The sequence below is a fragment of the Equus caballus genome, chromosome 10, assembly GCF_041296265.1.
Source record: "Equus caballus isolate H_3958 breed thoroughbred chromosome 10, TB-T2T, whole genome shotgun sequence".
Lineage (NCBI taxonomy): Eukaryota > Metazoa > Chordata > Mammalia > Perissodactyla > Equidae > Equus > Equus caballus.
Genome location: NC_091693.1, coordinates 65,109,581 through 65,136,083, shown reverse-complemented (window position 1 = coordinate 65,136,083; position 26,503 = coordinate 65,109,581). Strand labels below are relative to the sequence as shown.

Here is a 26,503-nt window from a genome sequence, read left to right as displayed (position 1 = left end):
GCAGAGTAAGTTTCTTTGTGCTAGGACAATGCCTCTCCTGTACAAATGTTGCGACTTAAGATGAGCCAGTGTCCCGTGGGGGTGTCCATGTGCTGGAGGAGAGGAGGGGACGGGAGGGGGCAGAGTGGTCAGGTGAGGTGGCATGTGTGCAAAACCAGGTAAGAAAGAGGATGTTGGCAGTCCTGGGGAGGAGGGCGAAAGAAAGGAAAGAATGAAGATGGGCGAATTTCTCAGTGTGGCCCAGCCGCCGCCTGCAGCAGAGCGTCTGCCGCCCTGTAAGTTTCCCTGCATCCCTGCAAGATGTCCATTTGTTCTCCCAACCCTTGCTTATACATCGTCAATGGCGCTTAATTGGACCTTATATTGCAAGAATCTGGGTCCAGATCTCATCTCCCTGCTAGACAGACTTGGGGGCAAGGCCACACAGTGGCCAGCAGAGCCTGAGACACAACGAATCTGCAGTAAATATTTACTGACAATTCAGTAAACGCAACGCGACAGAACAAATTGTCTGCTCACCAAGCGTAGGGGAGATAGTCTTTGGAAACCACAAATGTGATAGCTGAACTCTTCTGCAAGATCTAATTTAGTGATTGGTTTCCTGCCTTTTGAAGGTTTAACATGAAGGGAACAAATTGTTTATTTTGATGAGTAGCTTTTTTCGTACGCAGATGGCTGCGGGTGGGAGATGAGGAAGGACATTTGTTCTTGAGGCTTGTTTTCTTCCTTGGCTGGTGGTCTTTGGACCAGACACCAGAAAACGATTGGAGTAACAGACGCTCACGGTGTGTTCCATTATGGTTGAACCTATATACCCAGCATTTAGAAATCGAATCTTCTTCCTTGTTGAACTACAAATTTGTCTAACGTAATAGCTCTACAGAGAATGACTATACAGAGAATATCTTTCTGAAAGATTGTGTATTTCCAAAAGGAAATAGTTTATCAAATGGCATGAGTTCCATTATACAGAAACATCATTCAGTCAGTCAGCAAACATTTATTAAGCTTCCCCTATTTGTGGTGCGCTAAGGCCCAGAGAGCTGAGGCCACTTGTTCAGAGTCACACAGAAAGGCAGCAGAGGGGACGAAACTGAGACCAGGTCTTCTCCTCCCTGACCCTTTGCCTTTCCTCCCAAGCCGGTCTGTGGGTTTGGCCCTAATACCCAACACTTGCTGGGTGGGGTGTGTGTCCTGTTTCCCAGCTCAGAAGCCTGACTTCTGAGTCAAATGCACAAAATGGATGTTCACAAGTGGCTTGTGGTACACTTGTGTCACTTCTAGCAAAGATGTAAAGGAACAAAACAAACCCCCACCCCCGTTAGCAAGGCGGAGGCGGTAACTGCATTCCGAGTGGACTGATTCTCTCTCTCCTTCTCGGTCTCCCATCTCGGCCCCAAGGAGTGTTTTGTCCTTGTCCTTGTTCTCGGGCTACATTGTTGCTGGATGATATCCACGGGGCAGGCAGAGCCTGTCATTCTAGACACCGGGAGAACTTTCTCATCTCTACAAAACCAGGCAAAGTAGCCTACTCCATGACACTGGGTTTCGTTTGAGCCAGCATTTAAAATAATATACGAAAATGGTGGAAGGGAAAAAAGAAATGAAGGAAAGCGTGTTACTCTGGACTCCTTGCAGCTGCCGGTGTCCCAGTGCAGGCCAGTGACTGGAATATCTTGGAGCGACGTTTGTCCTGTCACAGCCATGGGCCATGTGAACACCATGAGTTGGAGAGGGGGTCATTCGGAAGGAGAACACAGTGTCAGCGTCAAGTTCAATTCTTAAGATTCCTCACAGAAAGTTTTGATGGAAAGGTTAAAAGAAGCGTCCACAAGTTCTGCAGCAAATACAAATGCTTTCACATATTTTCAAACAGATAGGTGCAGGAGAAGCCCAGCGAGAGCTCTTACAGCACGGAACACGGAGCGTTCCCAGTGTAGGATTCCTAATCTTAGTTCTACCTGTGTGCTATTTATTATATTTTCAATTATATCATTCATTAAAATAGAATATCTGCAGATATTTTAAAATGCTGAGCTAAAAGGGAAAAATATAACCTCTAGAGAAAACCACAGGTTTTGTAGAATTTAAAATAGATTTTTACAATGTTCAGTAGTTTACTGATCCCTTTGCATTGTCTCTCTCAAGTCCTGTAGATATTGAGGAAGCACAAGATAGCTATTTAATCATTATTGGTTTGAATGAATGAATGAATGTTCCAGTTAAGTTGTTGGAACCTCCCAAGGTACTTTAAATATGAGATAAAGAGCATAATATTGAATCATGTTGACCAATTTGATAATATTTTAATAGAAGGTGTCTATATTAAAATGAAACAAAAAGAACTTAAGATGACACCCTTCTTGTCTAGGATCAGAAATAAAATCATTTTGTGTATTAAAGATGTCAACACCCAAGACTTGAGGAGAAGAATGATGATGATGGTAAATCCCCAGTAGGCTTTCTACTATTCGGGAGAGCTCCTTCTGCGAGCGAGTGTGGAGGGGAAAAGAGCCTGTAAAGAAAGAGGCCATGTATAATTTCAGGTGTACATTATTATCAGTTTCTGTGTAGACTTCATCATGCTCACTACCCATAGTCTAATTTTTATCTGTCACCATACATATGTGCCTCTCTGATCTCAATAAAATAATTGAAACAAAACACAACAAGCAAAGCAGAAAAAAAAAAAATGCCCAAACCAGACATATACTTGTGACACCTTGTTCAGCCAGCAAAAAAAGAATATGCCTTGTTTAAGAGTCATGCCTCTGGCTGCACAAACCTGTGAATATAGTCAAAGCCATTGAACTGTACACTTTAAATGGGTGAATTACACTGCATGTAAATTATATCTCAATAAAGCTGTTTTTTAAAAAAAGAAAAAGCTGGGGCATGTGAAGACTCTTAGCTGAAAAAATACTTAAAAACAAAAAAGAGGCCATATGGACTCTTTCTTCCTATAAGGCTAGTCTCAGGAATTCTCTGAAAGACACCCCTCCCACTGCCCCGTGCCCTCTCTTCAGGTAAAAAATCTACCAGAAATCTGCTCCTTTGTTCCACGAGGCTAACTGTCCTTTATGTGACACCCCCACCCATCAAGCCCCCTTGAGCCACTCTCCAGCAAGCCAGATGATGCTGGGGACTCCTAGGTCAGCGGCAGAAGGCTTTCTGTGTCTCTGGTGGGCCCATCCAAAGAGCCTCCTACCTATGATGGAAGAATAGATGGCCTGAGGGATGGGCCAGGCTTCTAAGAAGATCCAAGGAGATGGTGACCAAGCTCTCTGATTTAAACATCGGAACACAGAAAGCATAGGACTGATGGAAACAAAGGGCCAAGCATATGAGATGTAGCCATCCCCAAATCTCCAGGGCTCACGGTAGCTGCAATTGGAGACTCTATCCATCCCTTCGGGCTGCTCCCCTGGACAGACACCCTGAGCGCCTGGAGTGGGCCCTCAGGTAATATCTGCAGGTTACCTATCCCACCACCTGCTGACCAGGCATCAGAACTAGGGTTAAAATGGCAAAGCATGCCAAGAGGATCCAGAACAACTTAGGAAACCAAGAAGCTTCTAAGGTAAACTTCGTGAACTCTCTCCTATTAGTGGATAGTTTGTGGGTCTCATAAATAAGCATTAAACTCTTTGCTGAAAAATACCCCATAAACTTCCCGGCAGAGAAATGGGCAGATATTCTACAGCAGGTACATCCTGGCCGCTACGGAATTAATAATTACAGCTTCCGATCTGGATACACAGAGTCAAGGGGAATGAAATAAATCTCCTTTTCCCACCTGTATTAGTTATCTATTACTGTGTGGCAAATTACCCCCAAACTTGGTGGCTTAAAATAACATTTATTATTCCTCAGTTTCTGAGCTAGGAGTTCAGGTGCAGCTTATCTGGGTCCCCTATCTCCAGGTCTCTCATAAGGCTGCAAGCATCTCAAAGCTCAACTAGCGAGGGATCCAGTTCCCAGCTCAGGTGTTGGCAGGATTCAGTTTCCCAGGAGCTGCTGGGTCCTTGCCATATAGGCCTTTCCACAGAGCATCTCCCAAGATGGCAGCCTGCTTCACTAGTGTGAGGAATCCTGGAGAGGACCGTGAGCCTTCCTGAAAGTCAGGATGTCCCTTTAGAGCCAAAACTTACAAGGCATCCTCTATTCCAGGGACTCCAACATTTTCCTGATTAAGGACCACTTTTAATTTCCGCAAAGTTCTATAAAAGACCAAAAGGTGTGGGGGCTGTGGAGGGAACAGAGCATGCCTCCGGAAGGTCCCCCCACCTCTGCCCTCCCCTACCTCTTGGGAGTTCCCATAAGCCTTGAGGCGGTGGCTCGCAACGCTGCAAAACCGTCCAGAGGGCAATTGTGGAACCTGCTCTCCTCTGCAGACGGAAAGGACGGTCATTATTCCAAACGGCTGGTTTGGGCAAAATTGCCTTTGGGCCAAATTTCTACAGGAGGAAATCAACCCATTGACTTAGAACAAAGTCTTAGGCAAAGCAGAAGCATCCCGTGGGACTAAAGAAGTTCAGGTGTCAGACATTAAAATTATGGTTGGTTTCTGTGCATCTCATTAAGTGAGAAAAAAATAGAAATGTCCTTAAATGGACCAGAGGGGAGTCATAAGGTTGACTCCAAGGGCTGAGTGATCTGAACTTAGAGACAAGCTTGAAGAGAAAATCTATACTGGCCAGGACCAGGTTAATGGAAAATTTAATTGAAGTGAATGAAATGCTCAGCCTCATAGGTGGTGTGGCCTGGTGCCCTTTGAACCAGGAAGGCTGGGACAGCAGGCTACAGAGGGCCCTAAGGGAAAACACAACGAGCTTATCTAAGCAAGAACAAGGGGCGGGACTGAGCCTGAGAAAAGAAAATCTGTAAACCTCCACCAGAGTGAAAGCCGCGTGAGAGGCTGCAAGAGGGCAGAGAGGAAATCTCCTGGTTTCTGCCCCCAAGGAGTCCCTTAGAGGTCCCGCCTGCCTCCCGCAGCACTGAGCACATGCTGGGCACCAGCAGTGCTGGAGAAGAGCGTGCGTGAGGCTGCCTGGTGGCAGAGACACAGCCACCCGAGGTAGGATGCAATGCCCCTGTGTCACCGTCTCTGAGCAGGGGAGGTGCAGATCACTGGGGCCCTGCTCTTGTTTCCTGGGGCCTTCTCCCTCCCGTCTTCCTCTTCCTGCTTCTCTCCTTGCAGGTCTCTCTCTGTATTCCAGAGCCGACTGGCTGTGCTCCTCAGGCGGGGGTACCTGGGGAAGCATCGGGGAATAGTTGTTCCACAGCTATTCGAGTGGTGGTGTTCTCGGCTGACTGTATGACCTCCTTTTCTAACCTGGGTTTCAGGACTGGGGATCAGCGGTGCTGCTGTCTCTTTAAGCAGCCAGGCCGTTCACACGTGGAGCCCTCTGGACACTGTTCCAGTGGTTTGACCCTCTCGCCAGCCTGGGCAGGGCTGGGTGACCTGCTGGGCCAGGCAGACCTGCTGGCAATGGATCCTGAGAAAGGCCATGGCTCCCAGCCCGGGGGAAGGTGGCAGGATGGTTGTGAAAGGCTCTCTCTGTGCGGCTGCTCCTTCAGTTGGGCAGTTATGACTGAAGTGGGGACAGAAGGTGGGAGTGGAGGGTGAGTGTGAGTGTATGGGAGTATGAGAATGAGTGTGTGTGTATGTGTGTGAGAATATGTGAGTATGGGTGTGTGTGAGATGGGTGTGCATGTGAAGCATGTGAGTGTGTGTGAGAGTGAGTGTGTGTGTGAGAGAGGAAGAGACAACTGTTTAGCACTGGGGAAGAGTAGTGTCCAGGGCTCTGGAATTCTGGGGTTATTCTTGCATGAATAGGTGTTATCTGAGAATAATTTTGCAGATGGTGGCATTGTTGATTTTCAGGGCTTCATTTGCTTAGAGAATCCAAGTAAAGTGCCAGTTTTGTTTCTTAATAAAATAAATGGTCCAAGTTCACTTAACAGTTAGGTCTTGTGTCCGAAATGACAAGGGGTCAACACCAGCCTGAACCAAAACTCCTTCTGGAGTGTCTAAGCTTGATACCCACAGCCTCCTTTTTCCTCTCGGCTGTTCTGGCTGCTTGGGGACCTTCTCTTTCTCTCTATGGCTCTTGGCTTTCTTCTTCCTGTCCCTCAGCCTCTTCCTGCTTCTCTCTGGAGGTTCTCCGCATTCCAGGTGCTCATGCCTGACCCTCCAGAGCTGCAGCAGGAATGGGTTGCACCAGGTGGCCTGGAAGGCTTTGCAGAGGCCTCTGCAGGGGTGAGGGAGGAGGGAGAAGCCCACATGCTCCTGACCCTGGAGTTTGTTCCCCAACAGGGAGCCTTAGACACGGTTCAGATTTGGAAGCAAACAGGTGTCCCTTGAAGACTGAGTGGGTTTGAACTCTTCTAGTGTGTTCTTTGGCCTCACTAATGGACAGGCTTTATACACAGCGGCTCGGGAAACCATAGTTCACAAACATTAGCATTGGGGAAACAAAAATGTCAGGCTCTCCTGAAAGTTCCCAAGGCATGAAACCCTGAAGACGTGGCAGGCTGCTTTGAATGTGCCATTTGTGCCTGTGCCCTTCTCTTTAAGCACGCTCGCGTGATCATACAAAAGCAGATGATTGATTCCTTTTTTTGAAGGAAAGATGTAATGATTCACGAGGGGCATCCTTGGTCTCTTGGACAGAGGCAGGGGATTTTAGAAAGGAAGTGCATAACCTGTTTCTTGTTTACCCCACTTGGCTGAGCTGGTGACCCCACAGAGGTTAAACGGCCTTGAGTAGAGGCTGGGCTGGGTCCTCCTGGTTTTCTTTTGTTTTTTTTTTGAAGATTTTATTTTTTTCCTTTTTCTCCCCAAAGCCCCCTGGTACATACTCGTATATTCTTCGTTGTGGGCCCTTCTAGTTGTGGCATGTGGGACGCTGCCTCAGCGTGGTTTGATGAGCAATGCCATGTCCGTGCCCAGGATTCGAACCAATGAAACACTGGGCTGCCTGGAGCAGAGCGCTCGAACTTAACCACTCGGCCATGGGGCCAGCCCCCAAGGGTCCTCCTGTTTAATGAGAGGTGCCAGGTGATGAGACAGCTCATCTCAGAGGAGAGGGATTTTCCAAGAATCCAGGAGAAAAGGGCCATGAACGTCTTAAGCAGTCAATCCTGTGGTTCCCTGCAAGCCTGTGTGCAGGATCCGTGCAGGGCCCTTGTGCCGGACCATCCCAGGTCTGCTGGCCCCATCTGGTGTTCACTCACCAGTCAGCCACAAAACCGCTTGAAAAGTGTAGTTCCCTCTCCAAGTACAGATTTGGTCCTTCTTTTTACCAACTTTGAATAGTGGGTTTAGGTAACAAACAATCCATGTGTCACACTTTATTAAATTCTTAAGCTACAGGGAGTTCTACATACCTACAATTCATCTGCCTGTATGTTGGATTACTTAATGGTTTTGAATGATATAAGGGGTATGCATGCAGCAGTCTTTTTTTTTTCTTGGTGAGAAAGATTTGCACCCTGAGCTAACATCCGTTGCCAATCCTCCTCTTTTTTTGGCTTGAGGAAGATTAGCCCTGAGCTAACATCTGTGCCAATCTTTCTCTACTTTGTATATGGGACACATCCACAGCATGGCTGATGAGTAGAGTAGGTCTGCGCCTGGGATCCAAACCCGCGAACCCAGGCCACCGAAGCAGAGTGCGTGGAACTTTACTCAACCACGGGCCCAGCCCCAGCAGTCATTTTTTTAAACTGAAGCTAAAGGAATTGAGGTTAGATGCAAGGACAAACTTTCAGGCAATGAGATTTGTAGCACAATGACATAACTGTGAGGGAGATTGTAAAATCTCTTTGAGGAAGCTTTTAAATAAGAGTCTCAGTTGTTTACCTTATTTTCCTCTCTAGCTCCCATCCCGCCTGAAGACAGGGCGTGGGCCCAGCTCAATGCATCCCAATATTAATACCCCAAAAGTGTTTACGCAAGATATTCCTTTAAACGGATTCATTTCTTTTATCTTTAGCCTTTAGTCTTCTTAAGCAATGACAGCATATCAGTGAAATCAGAGTGTGGTGAGCTAATTATATTTTATTGATGCACACCAAATATAAGACTATAAAAATATAATGTTCATTTTTTGTCGTGTCTTCCAAAAAAGATAAATGTTCACGTCTTAACCTCGGGACCTGTGCGTGGCACCTTCTTTGGAAATAGGGTCTTTGCAGGTGTAATTGAGTTAAGATGAGATCATATTAGATTATGGGTCTTAATCCAGTGGCTGGTGTCCTTCTAAGAAGAGGGAAATTTGGACACAGACACAAACACACAGGGAGAACACCATGTGACAACAGGGGCAGAGATTGAGTGATGCGTCTACAGCGAAGGAATGCCAAAGATTGTCAGCTACCACCAGAAGCCAGGGAGAGGCAAGGAAGTGTCCTCCCCTGGAGTCTTCAGAGAGAGCATGGCCCTGCCCACAACTTGGTTGCAGACTTCCAGCCTCTCGAACTATGAGAGAATACCTTTCTGTTGTTGTAAGCCATGAAGTTGGCAGTAATTTCTGCAGCCTTGGGAAACAAACACACTAAAGTACCGCCTAAACTCACCCGCCGTCCCACCAGTGGGACACGAGTAACACTTGGGGAAATGCTGGGCTGGGTGCTCTGGGAAGGTCCTTCTCAGTCCTGTGGTTGAAAGATGATGGCCTTCCTTGTATCAGTCATTTTTACACTCAGGTATGATGTAAGTGTCAGCACCTCTATTTAAGAAGGTGAGAAAAGGCTGTTTTAATTGGGTTTGAGCAGATGCATCTCATCAATTCTGAACGGCACCCTGGTGTGTGCACCTGAACGTGCTGTTCACGCGCAAGCTCCCTGGGAGCTCCAGGCTGTGCAGAGCCACGGCTGAGCCTTGGTGATCTGTCTCCACGGCTGTCCACCCGGCTGACTTGGGAATCACCCGTGCATCCTTTGTTGGGTAGAGGCTGTGGCTTGATGCTCTCTCAAGTTGCTTTCACTTTCCGATGAATTCACTTGGCTCGTAGCCCAGAAGCTGGCCTTCATTACCTTTGATCTCACCCACGGTTGTCAGCAATTTTTAAACTAAGTCCATGATCCTTTGTTTCCCATATCCACACGTCGTCAAAGGAGAACGATCTTTCCCCTGCATCTGTATTTTCCAGCCACAGTGCAGGTTGGTGAATTACCTGCATTTTCTACCTTAGACGGTCAGGATTACCCAGATACATTTAATTTGGATTTAAAACATTGAATAAAAAGAATAAACGTTTTAGTTAAATCTTTTTTTTCACTGTTTATCATGCATTTACATGAAGAATTTATATTTGGTCCTTTAAATTTGAATTTTAATGATTTTAATGCATATTCTGTTTAACAGCTGCCTCACTGCTGACACTCGCCCAAGTGTCTACTCAATAAATATTTATTGAGTGCCTTCTGTATGCCAGACACTGTGAGTAGCTTCCTCACGTATACCAAAGCACCTGTCCCTGGGAACGCAAAAAGGATTAGTATCCCAGACTATGAGAACTTTCCAATAGAAGGACTATAAAGACAGCCCTACTGCTTAGTGGCTTAGAATGGTGCTGGCCCATAGTAGGTGCTCAAAAAATATTAGTTTTCCTCTTTCTCCCTCTATTCAGGAAGCAGCCTAGCATATAGCTCTGTAGTCTGGTCCTCTTTAGAATCTTCCCCGGGATGTCTTCTGACCCAGAGGGAAGAAATGCAGTAGAGGCCATGAGGCCAAGGTGCAGAGTTCCAGGTTCCTAAAGAATCTTGCCGCACTCCGTTGGCCACAAAGCATGAGCACAGTGCATGCATTCCCTTAGGCTGCTCAGCTTACTTGCGTCCTACTGGCCAAAGCAGGATTTGTCAGACTTGACTGGACAACGCTCTAGAGAATGTGTTCACGCCTAACACTGGGCTTCTGCAATGACTTTTTTTAACAGCCTTATTCAGATATAACTCATATATCATACAATTTACCCATTTACAGTGGACAATTCGATGATTTTTAGTATATTCACAGATACGTGCAACCATCACCACAATTCTAGAACATTTTCAACACCTCAAAAACCACACACCCTTTAGCTAACACCCTCTATCCTCCCAACCCCCATGCCCTAAGCAACCACTAATTTACTTTTTGTCTCTATAGATTTGCCTATCCTGGACAGTTCATATAAACAGAATCACTTAATACGTGGTCTTTCATGACTAGCTTCTTTCACTTAGCATAATATTTGAAGGCTCATTCATGCTGTAGCAGTATCAGTACTTTATTTCTTTTCATGCCTGAATAATATTCCACTGTATGGATATACCACATTTTCTTTATCCACTCATCAGTTGATAGACATTTGGGTTGTTTCCACCTTTTGGCTATTATGAATAATGCTTCTGCAAACACTCATATACAAATTTTTGTGTGGACATATGTTTTCATTTCTCTTGGGTATAACCTAGGAGTGAAATTGCTGGGTCATATGGTAATTTCACTTTTAACAATTTGAGGAAGAGCTGGACTGTTCTCCAAAGAGGGTGCACCATTTTACATTCTGACCAGGAGTGTGTGAATATTCCGATTTCTCTACAGCATCACTAACATTTTTTATTACGTGACTTTTTGATTATAACCGTCCTAATGAGTGTGAAGTGGTATCTTATTGTGGTTTTGATTTGCATTTCCCAGAGACTAATGATGTGGAACATGTTTTCATGTGCTTATTGGCCATTTGTATATCTTCTTTGGAGAAAGGTCCATTCATGTTCTTTGCCCATTTTTAAGTTGGATCATCTTTTTATCGTTGAGTTGCTCTGGATACAAGTCCCTTATTAGATATATAATCTGAAAGTATTTTCTCCCATTCTGTGGATTATCTTTTCACTTTCTTAATGGTATCTTTCAAAGCACAAAAGTGTTAAATTTTGATAAAGCCAATTTACCTATTTTTTCTTTTGTTGCTCATGCTTTTGGTGTCAAACACAAGAATACCTTGCAAAATCCAAATCATGAAGGTTTACCACTATGTTTTATAAGTTTGCTCTTACATTTAGGTCTTTGATCCCTTTTGAGTTAATTTTTTGTGTATGGTGTGAAGTAAAGGTCGAACTTCATTGTTTTGCGTGTGGTTATCCACTTGTTCCAGAACAAGTTGTTGAAAAGACTATTCCTTTCCCCATTGAATGATCTTGGCACCCTTGTTGAAAATCAGTTGAACATAGACACATGGGTTTATTTCTGGACTCTCAATTCTATTCCATTGATCTATATGTCTATCTTTATGTCAGTACCACACTGTCTTTGTTACCATTGCTTTGTAGTAAACTCTGAAATTGGGAAGTGTAAATCCTCTGCTTTGTTCTTCTTTCCTAGTGGTTGTTTTGGCTGTTCTTGGTCCCTTGAAGTCCATATGAGTTTTAGAATCAGCTTGTCAATTTCTACAAAGAAGTCAGCTGAGATTCTGACAAGAATTACATTGAGTCTGTAGATTAATTTAGGGAATATTGCCATCTTAACAATAATTAAGTCTTCTGATTCATGAACGTGGGATTTTTTTCCCCCGTTTATTTAGATCTTCTTTAATTTCTTTCAACAATGTTTTGTGGTTATTAGAATATATTTTACACTTCTTTTGTTAAATTTATTCCTTAGTATTTTATTCTTTTTAATGCTATTGTAAATGGAATTTTCTTAGTTTCATTTTCAGCTTGTTTAATCTGAAATACAATTGATATTTGCATATTCATTTTGTGTGCTGCAACTTTGCCGAACTCGTTTATTCGTTCCAATAGTGTTTTAGTGGATTCTTTAGGATTTTCTACATACAAAGATAGTTTTACTTCTTCCTTCTCAATCTAGGAGCCTTTTCTTTCTTTTTCTTACTTGGCTGGAAGTTCCAGTAAAATGTTAAATAGAAGTGGTGAGAATAAGCCATCCTTGTCTTGTTCCCTATCTTAGGAGGAAAAGCATCCAGTCTTTCACCACTAACTACGAGGTTAGCTGCAGGTTTTTTGCAGATTCCCTTTCTCAGGTTGAGGAACTTCCCTTCTACTCATAATGTGATGTGTTTTTTTTTCAGGAAAGGATGTTGGATTTTGTCAAATGCTTTTTCTGCATCTATTGAGATAATTTACCATCTTTGTTTTTTATTCTATCAATTTGGTGTATTACATTAATCGATTTTTAAATGTTAGACCAACCTTGCATTCCTGGGATAAATCCTACTTGGTCATGGTGTATAAATCATGTTATATGTTACTGGATTCAGTTTGCTGGTATTTTTTTTTTTTTTTAGATTTTATTTTTTTCCTTTTTCTCCCCATAGCCCCCTAGTACATAGTTGTATATTCTTTGTTGTGGGTCCTTCTAGTTGTGGCATGTGGGACGCTGCCTCAGCGTGGTTTGATGAGCAGTGCCATGTCCGTGCCCAGGATTCGAACCAACGAAACACTGGGCTGCCTGCAGCGGAGCGCACGAACTTAACCACTCGGCCACGGGGCCAGCCCCCCAGTTTGCTGGTATTTTGTTGAGGATTTTTGCCTCCATATTCATAAGAGATATTAATGTGTAGTTTTCCTTTTGTGCAGTGTCTTTTCCTGGTTTTGGTATCAAGGTGATAGCGGCCTTATAGAATGAGTTGGGAAGGATTCCCTCCTTGTATTAGTTTGCTTGGCTACCATAACAGAATACCACAGACCAGGTGACTTAAACAACAGAAATTTGTTTTCTCACAGTTCTGGAGGCCAGAAGTATAAGATCAAGGTGCTGTCAGGGTTGGTTTCTGGTGAGACCTCTCTTCCTGGCTTGTGGACAGCCACTTTCTCACTGTGTTCTCACGTGGCCTCTTCTCTGTGCATGTATGTGGTGGAGAGAGCAAGAGCATTCTTGTGTCTCTTCCTCTTCTTCTCAGCACTATCTACCTAACCAGTCCTATCCGGTTAAGGTCCTACCCTTAAGACCTCATTTATAGACCCTATCTCCAAACATAGTCATACTGGAGATTAGGGCTTCAACATTTGAATTCTGGGGAACAAAATTCAGTCCATAACACTTGTCTTCTATTTTTTGGAAGAGTTTTAAGAATTGGTTTTAATTTTTCTTTAAATGCTTGGTAGAATTCATTCATGAAGCCATCTGGGCCGGGGATTTCTTTGTGAGTAGTTTTTTAAATTACTAATCCATTTTCTGTACTTGTTATAAGTCTACTCAGATTGTCCATTTCTTTCTGAGTCAGTTTTGGCAGTTTGTCCATTTCTTCTAAGTTACCTAATTTATTGGCATATGATTGTTCGTAGTATTCCTTAATAATCCATTTTATTTCTGTAAGATTAGTAATAATGTCATCTCTTTCATTTCTGATTCTAGTAATTTGAGTCTTCTCTTTTTTCGCTTGGCCATTGTAGCTAAAAGTTTGTCAATTTTGTTGATATTTTCAAAGAACCAGCTTTTGCTTTCATTGATTTTCTCTATTGATTTTTTAGTCCCTATTTAATTAATATCTGCTCTAATCTTTAACATTTCCTTCCTTCTGCTTGTTTTAGGTTGAGTTTGCTCTTTATTCTCCAGTATCTTAATGTGGAACATTAGGTTGTTAATTTGAGATCTTTCTTATTTTTAAATATGAGTATTTACAGCTATAAATTTTTCTCTAAGCACTGCTTTTGCTGCATCCCATATGTAATGGCTTTTATTTCCAGGCAAGCTCCATATGCATCCCCATCTGTGAGAAGGCTTGCTAGCTCCTCTAATGAAATCAAGTCTTAATCTTTCAATATCTATATTATGGGAGGAATCCATACATGGAGAAGATATCTGGATCTTGTGGCCTCAATTGTGTTTCCTGATTGCTAACCATGGAGGATCTATTGGTTTTTGTTACTCTAGTACATTTTCTTGAGGGATATCAAGATCTGCTTTTGGTCATGCCTAGTATATATAGATGATTATTGATGGGAGTAGGCAGATATGATCTTGTCTGGAGTGGGAGGGACTGGAGAGAAGGAATTACTACAATATTTTCCTTCCTCTTTCTATCCCCATAATTTCTCTAGCCTTTGTCCTTAAAAATAAAACAAAACACTCCACACCATTTGGCCACAGGTATAGCTTACAGACAGAGTTCAACAGGCTGTAAGATTGAGCTTTAAAAGTGTAGAAAGTCCTGATTTACTTGGTGGGAGCTGATGATGCGGTTGACAGACTCTTCAGGTCCTCTATTCCCCCTACAGTTTAGATTGGCTCTTTATCTCTCATCTGCAGGGTTTGGGGAGGGGCATGGGGCTGTGCAGATCAGCGTTTGTGTCCCCAGTTTATTAGCGCTGGTGGAAGGTTAGTGCCATCATGGGTATTGGGACTAAAAGTGTGGGGGAGGAAGCACCATCACACCTTATCACCACCCAGGCCAAAGATCCTTCTCCTAACTCTGGGACACTGGGACTCCTGCTGGATCTCTCCCAGGAATCCCAGGCCAGGTGAGGGAGGCAGTGGTGGTGGGCAAGAGAAGGGGGAGCAGGGAGACTCAGACAAGCTGGCAGAGACTATCAGAGGGGCAGAGTCATGGAAGGAGAAAGACCTTTGTTTGAATTTTATTTCCAAGTCATCAATAACCAAGACAATCACTTTTCCTCTGAACACAGAGGAGCTCCTCTCCCAATCCCTACATAATATGCTTAATTGGTGAGGCAGGTGTCTCAGCCTGCTGAGAGGTAAGCTATTTGGGATTGTGCCGTGGGGTCCATTCCTCCTCCCCACAGATAGTGGCACCTGTGCTGCTGGGGAAAAGTTTGCCAAGACTGAGCGCCAGGTGGCGTCTTGAACTGCTCTCTGATCTCTGTTTCTCTGTCCTGCCTTCTTGCTTAGCAAAAACAGTCAACACTGACGAGTGCCTGGTGAACCCTGTGAGCATGAACCGCTACAGCGTGGACCCCTCCACCTCCGCCTTTAGCCACAGGGGCTCCTTGCCCACCTCCTCCTCGCTGTACTGCAAGAGACAGAACTCTGGAGAAGGCCACCTTGGGGGCCCAGCCACCACCACTGGTGGTCCTCGTACCAGCCCCATGTCCTCTGGAGGCCCCTCAGCACCTGGGCTGAGGCCCCCAGGCTCCAGCCCCAAGAGAAACGGGACCTCTCTAGAGGGAAACAGATGTGGTAATGTAATGCATGCGCTCGCTTCCCCATGGCTTAACCTCCCCTCCCTGCTGGCTTCCCCGTGACTTAACCTCCCCTGCCCTCCCCTGGGACCACCGCATGTGGAGGGGGCCGGGGGGTGGGGGGGGTTGGGGCTGTGGCTGTTAGAACATGGGAACACTGAGAAATTAGAAGTTTCCACAAGCTCCTTCATGGAATTTTGTTGTTCTTGAAGGCAGCTGACTTCAACTTTTGACCAGAAGCAAAGAAAATGGTGAGTTACACTAGGCTAGGCTTTAGGAATAAGCAGACTCCAAAACATGCAGTGGCTCAAATGCCACTGAAGTTTATTTTTTGTTCAAGAGTCAAGGTGGGTGTTCTTAGTTAGTCCCAGTGCAGGGACCCAGGCTCTGTCCATTTTGTGGCTCTGCTATCCCCTACGGCCTCCGTGCCCCAGGCATCTAGCAGGTAGAAAGAGAGCGAGTGAGTGCAGAAGGCATGTGTGCTGCCCTGGAGCCTGGAGGTGATGCACGTCATGCCCGCTCCCATTTCATCAGCAAGAACTGGCCGTCTGCCACACTTAACTCTAAGGGGTTCTGAGAGGTGTAGGCCAGCTCTGTGCCAGGAAAACGGAGGCCAGATGTCGGTGAAGAGTTTTCTCTTGCAGAGTGGGTGACACTCGCAGGATACAAATACTGGGCAGAACCAGAGTTAAGCAAAATTCCCACAACGCTGGTTGTAATGCCACTGTCTCACCCATTAAAGATATGTTGAGGGATCCGATGAATGAAAGTGATGTCATTCTAGGGATGGCTTGGCGTCCATTCTAATTTATGTTTTTTCAAAGAATCACTTTCGGGGACAGCCCCATGGCATAGTGGTGAAGTCTGGCATGCTCTGCTTCAGCCGCCTGGGGTGTACGGGTTCAGATCCTGGGCACAGACAGACACACCACTCATCAAGCCATGCTGTGGTGGCATCCCACATACAAAATAAAGGACGATTGGCACAGATGTTAGCTCAGGGCTCATCTTCCTCAAGCAAAAACAGAGGAAGATCGGCAACAGATGTTAGGTCAGTGCAAATCTTCCTACAAAAAAAGTCATTTTCAAGCTTCAGTATTTTGTTAATGAATAGAAGCTGTGGAGCATGGTGGATGATCACATGGACTATGGAGCCAGATGGCCTGGGCTGGGATCCTGGAACTGCCACTTCCTGCCTGTGTGACCTTTTGTAAGCCTGAACTTCTCTGTGCCTCAGTTTCCTCACCTGTAAAATTGGAATAATAGCAATAGCACTGACCTCACAGGTTTGTTGGGAGGCTGAAAGGTGTTCCTATGCCTATTTAATAGAAGGCCTAGGACACAGTAAGAGCTCAATGAATGTTAGCAGTCATAGGTCACATGAACACACCCCTCAACAGATCACAGCCCATCAACTCCGTACCTGAGAACTGCAGAAGAAAGGAGGCCCTAGGCCAAGGAGTCAAGGAGTCTTCATCTTACCCCTCCACAGCCTGCCAGTGGCCTGGCTGTTTTCTTTGGCAGGCCACATTTCTGTTCTGAGTCTCGGATCTCTCTACCAGTAGCCCTGACAGGCTGCAGCGATGAGCTATTGTGTATGATCCAGGATCTCCCACACGCTCCCCAGAAGAGCCTCAGCCATCCCAGACCAGCCTCTGCTGGCTGCGACTGGAGAGGTGAGCAGGAGCCCCTTGAGAGGCGGGCAGTTCTTAGAGGGCAGGGCAGAGATTCCCTCTGGCATGGGGGCTCTTGCCAAGTGTACAGATGCCCTGCAGACCACTCCCCAATGTTGTCACCCAGGACCATTGGCCAGGAGGAAGATGTGAGTGGGCAGAGCCCATTTTCCAGAGGGGAGAGACATTGTTCCATATGATTTCTAAGAACAAGAGAAAGGAACAAGATCTGGCACAAACCAACATCTTAAAGTAAATGGGGGTCAGCATTTATTTCCTAGGTTTATCCCCAAAGTTAGCATAATTTCTGGCATATAGTAGGTGTTCAATAAACGCTCATTATCTCTGTGCCCCTCCACCCCACTCCACAGTGCCCAGTGTCCTCATGTTGCCCCTGGTTGTCAAAACTCTCATCCTCACGTCCCATTGCCCTTTACATGTCTCTTTCTCTCAACCTCCTCTTCTCAGCCCAATTCCCATTTGCTCAGGGTGGTGATCACAGGACACCACAGTGATGCAGTTGACTCACAATCCTAAGAGTGTTGCCATTTTTCAAAAAGGAGATATTTACTCACCGTCCCTGTGTCTTAAGTATAGGGTTTCAAGCAGTAGGAAGAAGACACAATTTGGGTGGAGAGGACATCTATCACTTGCTGAAGAATTGTCTTTTCCATCCCAGTCCATCTGGTGCCCCTGGATGAGGGGGAATCCAGGACCTTCAAAGGTGTCTCAAGGTCACTCCCCTCCCCAGTCCTTCCTGCCTCCTTCCAGTGAAGCCCTGGGATGCCCTCCCATCCCAGATTCAGCAACCCTCCTGTCCCTCATTTTCATTTTCTCCCCAGCCCTTTGTTCTCTTATTTAGAATTAGACCCTGTTCAACTGTCTGAGTAATCTGTCCAACAGGAGGCCCAGACCCTCACTGGGAACCAGTTCTGAGAAAACCCTCTCTGGCAGAGCCCTGGTTGCACCCCAGAAGAGCCCCACTAGCTGAGGACTTCTGCCTCTCAGGATCTGGGGTGAGATAGAGAAACGGAGCCCACCAGTGCCTGCTGCCTTCCACTCTAAGCAAACCCCTAACTGTATCCTGAATGCTGATTATCTCTTTACAGATTAGAAACATTAGTGAGAACTTTGCCTGACACCCTGAAAATGAGAGTTGTTCATAACCAGTAGGACCCCACAGGGCTGTGGGACGTTCAGAATCACACAGCCACTCAGTCTTCTTGGAATAAAGCTGCTGAGGGATGTAACAGTGGAAGTTCATTGCTGAGCCTTTGTGATACACTGAAGAAGAATGAAGCTATTCCCCCTTCATAGGTGCATTGACTCCTTAATGCTCCAAAGATTCCTTTTAACCAGTCAGGGCCTTCTTCAGGGTGCTCAACAGAACCACAGATACTGGAAAGAGCCAGCCAACCAGGCACGTTCTCAGCATCAAGATGGCAGAAGAGGGTGGGGAGAATAAGAGGACAGAGGGCAGTGCTGGCATCATTTTCCACTTCTTCTTACATCTCATTGGCTGGAATTTAGTCACATGGCCACTAGCTGCAAGAGAAGCTGGAAAATATGGTTTCAGTTCTAACCACCCATGATCCCAGCTGGAAATCAGGAATTCTACTACAAAGGAAGAAGTGGACAAAAGATATTGGGGAGACCACTGGCAGGCTCAACCACTCCTCCTCATTGGAAAGTTTCTTCCCCTCCTGTTTCCTCCCATGGCACTTGTTTCCTCATCTCTAGTGCATCCTCTCTCCTAGGCCATTGCAGGAGCCGGACTCTCAGCTACATGAGGTCTGTTGCTCACGTTTGAATCCTCCACAGCCCCAGAAAAGGGGCCTGCTTGTTTGAGGCATATACCAAATAGCTATTTATTAAGCACCTACTATGGGCCAGACATTTTCCACACATTATTTATGACATAATATGAGTTATACTTTACAATTTATTATTATAGTAGGTGTATATTATTACACGGGGTATTATTATATTCGATTTACAGATAAAGAAAGTGAAGATCAAGAGAAGGTCAGTCAAGTATTCGTCCAGGATTTGACTTCAATTGCCCCAAAAGCTTGTGTCTTTCAAAACTACCCCAGGGATTTTCAAACTATGCTCAGTGGGCTTTGAGGGGCCCCTCTGCAGTTCTAGGAGACGGGGAAGAGGGGATGGGAGCAGACAGGACCCCAACGCCCCACCCTCTTTAAGCAGGGCCTCTTCACGGTTGCAGGGTGGGGTTCTCTGTCTGCTTTGCCTGAACAAAGTTTGCACAGTTAAATACATTTGGAAGTCGTGGAGATAAACCACGCTGAACTGAGCGGCAGTATATTAGAGTAGGAGAGAAAATCACTGGCCTCCTTACCCATTTGTCACCTGGCTGCCAGTCAGGGTGCCTGCTGTGGACCCTCTGGAGGGCTATTAAGTTTTCCTTCCGCCCAAAGAAGTGCTCAGTATTGCTCTGAAATTGCATCCCAAGTGAAAGCAGTTGGTATTAAGAAACCATACCTCTTTAAGAGGGTTTGACCCAAGTCATAAACCCTGGAAGGAACCTAGAAATGGATTTTCCCCCACGGTGCTAATCAAAATAGTTTAAAACCACAGAAGCCAGAAAGCTGCATGAGGCTGCAGGAAGGAGGGGCGGTGTCGGTGACATGACAAACTTCTCAGCCTTCTCTTCTGTGAATGCTTACCCTGGCCTCCTGCTGTCTTGATGTGTTGTACCTGCTGCCTCAGCCAGTGGAGTCTGAAGGGATGTATTCACAGGACACATTTCCCTGGTTTTTGCTGATACTCAGGTGAAAATTCGAGAGCTCTTCCCTGTCTCTCATTCAAGATATAATCACCTAGAGCTATAAAGAGGTTTTGGATAGCAAAAGCTTCCTGATTTTTGCATTTAACAGGATGTGCTGTAGAATTCCCAACCACAACCAGGTCCAAGCTTCAGAATCAAGATACAAAGTAAATCTGACATTGTCGTTGCCACCCAAGTGTTTCCCATGGGTTGGACTTTGCTTCTATAGGGTATGGCATTGGGTGATGGATAGTCTTCTTAGCCAGAAAAAGAAGAATGGAGACAGTGCTGTCTGTGAGGCAGGTGGAATGAAAAGGTGTGGCAAGGGTTTCTTTATGCTGGGGAAAGAAAATAGGTTGAGCAGGGATGCTGGGGGAAATCATGTTGGGAGATTGGGGTCCATGTCATGTATATTGGGCTTTAGTCTGTGGAAACCAGACATTTCTGAACAGGGAAGTGAGCTGATGGCCACAGGATATAGGAAGATAAATGTATTGGTGATTATGGAATGACGTATGATAAGAAGAAGAAGAATAGCAACCACCTTTTGATTAATTCTTACTGTTTAATGTTTCACATGATTCCATTTAATCCTCCCAACATGGTAGGTGTTTGACAGGTGAGGCAACTAAGATTCAGAGAGATTTGGGTCAGTCCGTGCCAGCAGATACCTACTGAGCACAATATGCTAGGGGCTCGTCTCAGGTCTAAGGATGGAGCTGTGAGCAAGAGAGGTGTGGGCCCTGTTCTCTCACAGTGTGTAATTCCAAAGAGACGAACGTTAATAACAAATGATATTGCACAAACTTACAACCATGACTATTGCTCCAAAGGAAAAGAATGGATGCCGTGAGAGAATCAGATCTGAGAACCCCTCCCTCAAGGAGGGAGTCACTGAGCCTACTCTGACAAGTCAGGAAAGGCTTCCCAGAGAAGTGACAGTGGCGCCACCTGGAAGGCGAAGCTCAGCAGGCGCAGTGGGGAAAGGGGTGGCTGGAGGCTTCCTGGCAGAGGTCAGATTGCCTGCCCAGAATTCACAGTGTCTCTGGTGGCAGAGAAGGAATCCAGCCCAGCCTGGCCTCATTTCAAGCCTGTGGTCTCTCCTTGTCTCTAAAGACATCCTTTCTTCTGATGCAGGCATGTCAGCTTTGAAGGAATAAAAGAAAAACCTGAATAAAATCTAAGGATTGGTCAGGCTCTCTTCTATCTCCCATCTCTCTCACCTCTTAGTGTCTTGAAAATTATTGGACTAGAAATAATGAAAAACACACTGTTTCAAACTATCTGATGTTGCCCAGATTGTGGGCTAGCCTGGGCACCTCACACACTCTATATGGCCTTGTTTCTAGGATGGATACATCCTGCAGGGACCAGGTTGCTCAGAGGAGCTGAGAACAGATCTACCCTCCCCTTGCCTTCACGCCCATTGCCTCCCAACGCAGCTCCAGCTGCCAGAGAGGCTGAGAGGGCGAGGGACTTACAGTTGGCCTGATGAAGGATACGGAGGGGTCACTCTTGGAGGCTGACGGGCTTCCCTTCTAGATGCCAATTGTCAGGCTCCAGCCCAAAGCCACATAGTCACTTGATTCCTTCAATACTCCTGAGAAACAAGACAAAGAAACCGAGGCCCAAAGAGCATGATCAGGGCCCAGAAGGGGCTAGAAGCCTGGCTGTTGGCTTTTTGTTCAGTGTGCTTTGCACACGGACTCAGTGTGAAAAGGTAACTCCTTTCGTGTTGCACAGGACAGCCTGTGGTGTGAAGGGACCGTCCAGCATCACAGGTGGGAGGGCGGGACCTTAGCGACCCCTCCCAACTGCCTTATTTCACGCTGGAGAAGCACAAAGACGCTCACATAGCTGGTGGCAGGGAGGGATTTCTGACTCCCAGCTCATTGCTCACTCCATTCTTCCACACAACTCTGCTGTTAGCTAAAAAGTTGTCTCTGAATTACAAACGAGCAAAGGAAATTATGTGTGTGCTTGTGGGTGTATGTGAGACCAAGACAGACTCACGGAGGGCAGTACGAGTACCTGTGCTGTGAAATTGACCCAGATTGCTTTAAACACTGAGTCATAGTCATCCTATTCTTGATGAATGTGAGTTCAGCTTTAGAAACAACAACCACTCTCTTTAATTACACATCCATTCACAACTGGGTGTCACTTTTCACATGTCTCTGGCAGCCCGGTGAACACATATGACAATACACAAAGTTCTCCATGCTCGAGAATACCGCCTTCCCAGAAGGGCGTTGGGCGAGCGCTTTGCATGCTCTGTTCCTTTAGGAGCAACATTTTTTCACATCCATCATGTCTTACCGCTGTCCAGTCACATCTGCCTGGCCTGGTGGTGTCAGAAGGTGTCTTCCTGACACCTTCACAGCAGCTGGAGGGGGCCAGTGTCGTTATTATCGTTGTGAGCACAGACCACTGCAAAGGCTTTACAAACCTGCCACTGGAAAGTCTCATTTCTAGAGCGAGTTTACGTGCTTTGGATCTTGAGCCACTATGGAGGCGTGGCAGGCTCCCTGCAGCTCTCTGTCTTGTATGACTAAAGGACCCCCTCAGAGAGGTTCTTGAGCCGAGCCCGGCTGCTGCTGCTCCGTCCTGGAAAAGTGAAAAATGCCCAGAGCAAGCACCAGGCATCAGGAGCGAAGCCACTTTCCCGACTGGGCTGTCTCCCTCCGCAGCCATCACCCGGAGAGCTCCTGCATAAAGACACAGCAGCCCCCTTGCTCAGCCCCAAAATGATTGTGGCTGATGGGAAAGTACTTCTTTGACCTGGCGGGAGGGAACTTGGGCTCCCGTGGGTGGTGCTGCGAATCGGTCTGGTATTCTTCCTTCCCATCAAACACAGGAAATTAGATTTGACCTCTGCTCTGATCACTCTAAAATCATTCTAGTACTGAAGACTTCCAGCCTTTGTAATCAGAGCATCTATTATCACCCTGATTAACGCCGACGCTCCGATGGAGTGGAATCCAAAGGCGAACGCGATTCCCGTGACTCCTCGTCCGCACGTTGAAGGCAGATGTCTTCAAATGCAGTGAAATCATCTCTAATGGGCGTGCATCAGCATTCAGCTGGCCACAGGGTGCCCTAACAGTTTCCCAGCAAAATGACCCATGCCAAACCACCCCAGGGGACCCCTCCAGGTCCAACAAGGAAGAGGCAGGGAAAATCGCAAAGTAAATCCGATTCTCGACCAAACCATTATGTATGTAGGACAGACTCAGAAATGCAAGGCTGTGCTTTTCTCAGCACCAATGGAGAACTGTGCAATTCTCAAGCACATTGAAAAAAAGGAAAACAGAGATGGCAGAAAACTGCTGCACCCTGAGACTAGAAGGGAAAAGGAAGTGACGGCTTCTCAACTTCCACCTCAGAATTATTCCGGAGGGAAGCTGCCTCGGTGCTCAGAGCCTTGGCTTTTTCTGGCCTGAAAATGGGATTAAGAATTATCCATACATAAGTTATTTGTACTGTTTCTGCAAAGCATATTGATTCATTTAGCATTTATCGAACTCATATTTACAAACGTATTTACTTAGAGCCATGGAGGAGCCAATGATTATAACCCTTGTGATGAGAGGATCTCATTTTTCGCCACTTTGCCCAGTACACTGTACAGAGAGATGCTCAGTAGATGTTCGTGGAATGAATGAGAGGCAGACGAAAATGATCGTGGTGAGTCCATTCCGACTCCTAGCGACCCTGTGCACAGCAGAACAGAATCCTGTCTGGTCTTTTTTTGCCATCCTCTCACCTTTCTGGCACTGTATTAGACAGTGCTCAGCTGCTATTCATAAAATCCTCAAGAAATTGAAATCCAGCTGGAGGTTGCAGACAAGTACATGCATAATTGTAATATGCGGAACATAGGAAGCATCTTAAAGGAAGAACAAAGATTTGGGGGTTTAAGGTAGAGGAAGGTGGCATCCAGATGGCAGGACACAGAAATGCTGCCTGTGAAGGGGTCTACCTGGGCTTTCACAGCCAGCGGAACCTCTGTGGAAAGGAGGAAGGGTAAACGCCTTCTAGAGAGAGGCACAGCTAAAGGAAGAGAGCCAGCCCTGGTGGTCCAGTGGTTAAGATTCGGTGCTCAGGTCACAACCAGTGTGCCCAGATCGGGCTGTGCAGCAGGGCAGGGGAGGCAGGCAGGGTGCCAGGCGCCTCCTTCCCTCTGTGGAGCACCTGATGCAGGTCAGCCATAGGGCCAGGCCCATTTCCGTCCTCACACCTGCCCTTCCAGGTGGAGAGCATTGCCATTTTACAGCTAATGAGCTGAGTCATGGCCAAATCGCTAGCAAAGGGCAGCTTCAGGGTTTGTCTCAAAGCCCTTCGGCTCCATGTAGGAAGGAAAAAGGGTCCTTGACATTGAGCTATGGACTCATTGCACAGGCAGGGGGCATCCATGAGGAGCTGAGTGGAGGGAGAGCACGAGGCAGTGGCAGTTTTGCTCCAGAAGGAAAGGAGCCCAGGCAGGGAGACCCATTAGAAAACCACTGCGGGGCTTTGGGAGAGAGGTTCCCGGATTGGGGCAGGGCTGGAAGCGAGGAGAGCGGTGTGAGAGGCATCCTTCCAAGAGCTTCAGAAGACTTGAATGTGAGGAGCGAATCAGGCGCAGGAGGTAGAGACATCACAGAGGTTTCAGAAACATGAGAGAGAGGAGGAGAAGCTGGTTCTGGAGAAAGAGGAGGAGTTAGTTTGGGACATAGAAAAAAACGTCACCTCTAAATATTGCCGGGCATCTGATTCATTACTCTCCTCCTCTCTCACTTGTCCGGCATCTTTTAATCTGCCGTGTGGGAAACGCTTTATGCCACAGTGCAACTCATGCACCAATCATTTCTCAAGGACAAGCTATGGATCAGGCACAGGATTAGGCCCTTTGCTGTCCAGTGGGGAGATTGGAGTAAGTGCTCTCCAGACCAGAGGCAGTGGAGGCACTCGGTGTGTACCAGGGGTGGTGAGTGAGATGAGGGCTTCTTTCTGCACATGCGGAGCAGGGAATGGACCCCTCACAGACTGGGCTTCCAAGGACGTGGCATCAGAGACCCAGATGGAGGACCAAAATGCACCTCAATTCTGCCGCGTCTTTATTGTCTCAGTGTAACGCCAGTGGAGGCAGAAAGGACTCGAAGTCATTTTGGCCTCATAACTCTAGAAAGACCTGTTTGGACATTCATCTTAGCAAGCTTTCTCTGGTCACCAAGTATCTGGTTATAGGAGGCCCAGGACCCACTGAGACAGAACTCAGCAAAGGGGTCTTTAAAACTGTAGCGTGAATCAGAATTTCAGCTGTTGAGGGAGGTCCGTTTTCTAATGCTTCGTTCCCTGGGAGAGCAGAGAGCTTTTGCATAGATGGGGAGGGTCTGCCTCCAGGAGTGGCCTCCCGTGCTCCAGGCCCCTGACGAGAGGAGCCACTCACAGCCTTCCTCTGTCACAGGAGGTCGCTCAGGCCACCATCTTGGACTTGAGGGCCAGGTGGGAGCAGGCAGCACCAAGTAGGCGCTGAGGCCCTTTTCCCAGTGTCTGATGGCTCCCCTCTCTGTCCTCACCCATCCAGCCTCAAGCCCTTCTCCAGACGGGCAGGACGCCAGGCGGCCGAGGAGCAGGAACCCCTCCACCTGGACCGTGGAGGACGTGGTCTGGTTCGTGAAAGACGCCGACCCACAGGCTCTGGGGCCTCACGTGGAGCTCTTCAGAAAGCATGTATGCGCGTGGTGGTGGGCCTGGCCCGGATGGGGCGGTAGGGGAGGGGAGGCATGGAAGGAGGGAGCTGCAGGCTGTGCAGGTGGGGTGGGGGTCTGAACCAAGTCCGGGGGCACACTCAAGGGAGGCCAGACGGAACCACAGGCTTCTCAGAGCAGAACGACCACTTAGTTTTGTTTTTAAGGAACACTTGTTCCATCTTTTTCCTCATTTTGACCTTTATCAGGAGTGCCTGTTTTCCTGCACCTCCATCCGTCTGTCTGTGCCTTCAGCAAACATCTATAGCACACCTACAATATGCCAGGCAGACTGATAGTGCCTGTTCCTCAGCCATTGAAGCTTAAATGAGAAAATGCACATGAAGTGTTCAACATGGGGCCTGGCTCATAGAGAACCTTCAGTGAGCAGATATTCTTGTAATTATTTAGGAGAGTCTGCAATATACAAAGACGGTAAATGAAAAAAAAAGTAGGAATTAATACCTTACCTGCCAAGCTTGCTATGTTGGTTTTCCATTGCTGCTATAACACGTTACCACAAACATAGGAGCTTAAAACAATACAAGCGTATGATCTTACAGGTCAATGGGTCAGAATCTGAGCGGGGGTCTCACTGGGCTAGGATCAAGGTGTCAGCAAGGCTGAGGAGGCTCCAGGGAGAGCTCGTTTCCTTGCCTTTCCAGCATCTCGATCCACTCTCATTTCTCAGCTCCTATCCCCCTAGCCGCATTCTCAGAGCCAATAACACCAGGCAGAGTGCTTCTCAGGCTGCCAGCTCTTTGGGTCTTCTGGTTTTTTCTTCCACTTTTAAGGACCCTGTGGTCATATTGTCCTCCCTCCCTCCACCCAAGAATCCAGGATACTCTCCCTATTTTACAGTCAGCTGGTAGCAGCCTTAATTCTATCTGCAGCCTTAACTCCCCTTTGCCAGGTAACCTAACGTAGTCACAAGTTTCAGGCATTCGGATGTAGACATCTAGGGGGATGAGAGGGAGCATGATTCTGCCTGCCATAGGTACCATTATTTTTTTCCTTTCTCTCTCTCATTTTCTTTGGTGATTCTGTCATCGAAATCGTACGCTCAGATCTGGGGAGGATCCTCATCTAACCCGACCCTCACATTTTATTGGGGATGTATTTGACCCCGCCTAGCAGTGGGGCCTTGAGAGCAAGGACCA

The 26,503-nt window shown here is 46.6% G+C and overlaps 1 protein-coding gene and 1 long non-coding RNA gene across 13 annotated transcripts in view; both read left to right on the top strand.

Annotated features, from left to right (window-relative positions):
- Positions 1 to 26,503, top strand: part of SCML4 (Scm polycomb group protein like 4) — a 113,004-nt gene that overhangs the window by 81,135 nt on the left and 5,366 nt on the right. For 4 of the 12 annotated variants that reach the window (XM_023650877.2, XM_023650878.2, XM_070223634.1 and 1 more), the window contains 3 exons: positions 14,861 to 15,148; positions 16,713 to 16,826; positions 25,181 to 25,326. In XM_023650877.2, the coding sequence (XP_023506645.1) occupies positions 14,861 to 15,148; positions 16,713 to 16,826; positions 25,181 to 25,326 (548 nt within the window). Of the gene's footprint in view, positions 1 to 4,775; positions 5,078 to 14,860; positions 15,154 to 16,712; positions 16,827 to 25,180; positions 25,327 to 26,503 lie in introns of those variants that run through there. The other 8 variants (XM_070223635.1, XM_070223633.1, XM_005596858.4 and 5 more) reach the window with 4 other exon arrangements.
- Positions 15,300 to 16,691, top strand: LOC138915817 (uncharacterized). The gene is made up of 3 exons (XR_011422132.1): positions 15,300 to 15,401; positions 16,265 to 16,360; positions 16,551 to 16,691. It is a non-coding gene; the product is annotated as an uncharacterized lncRNA (long non-coding RNA).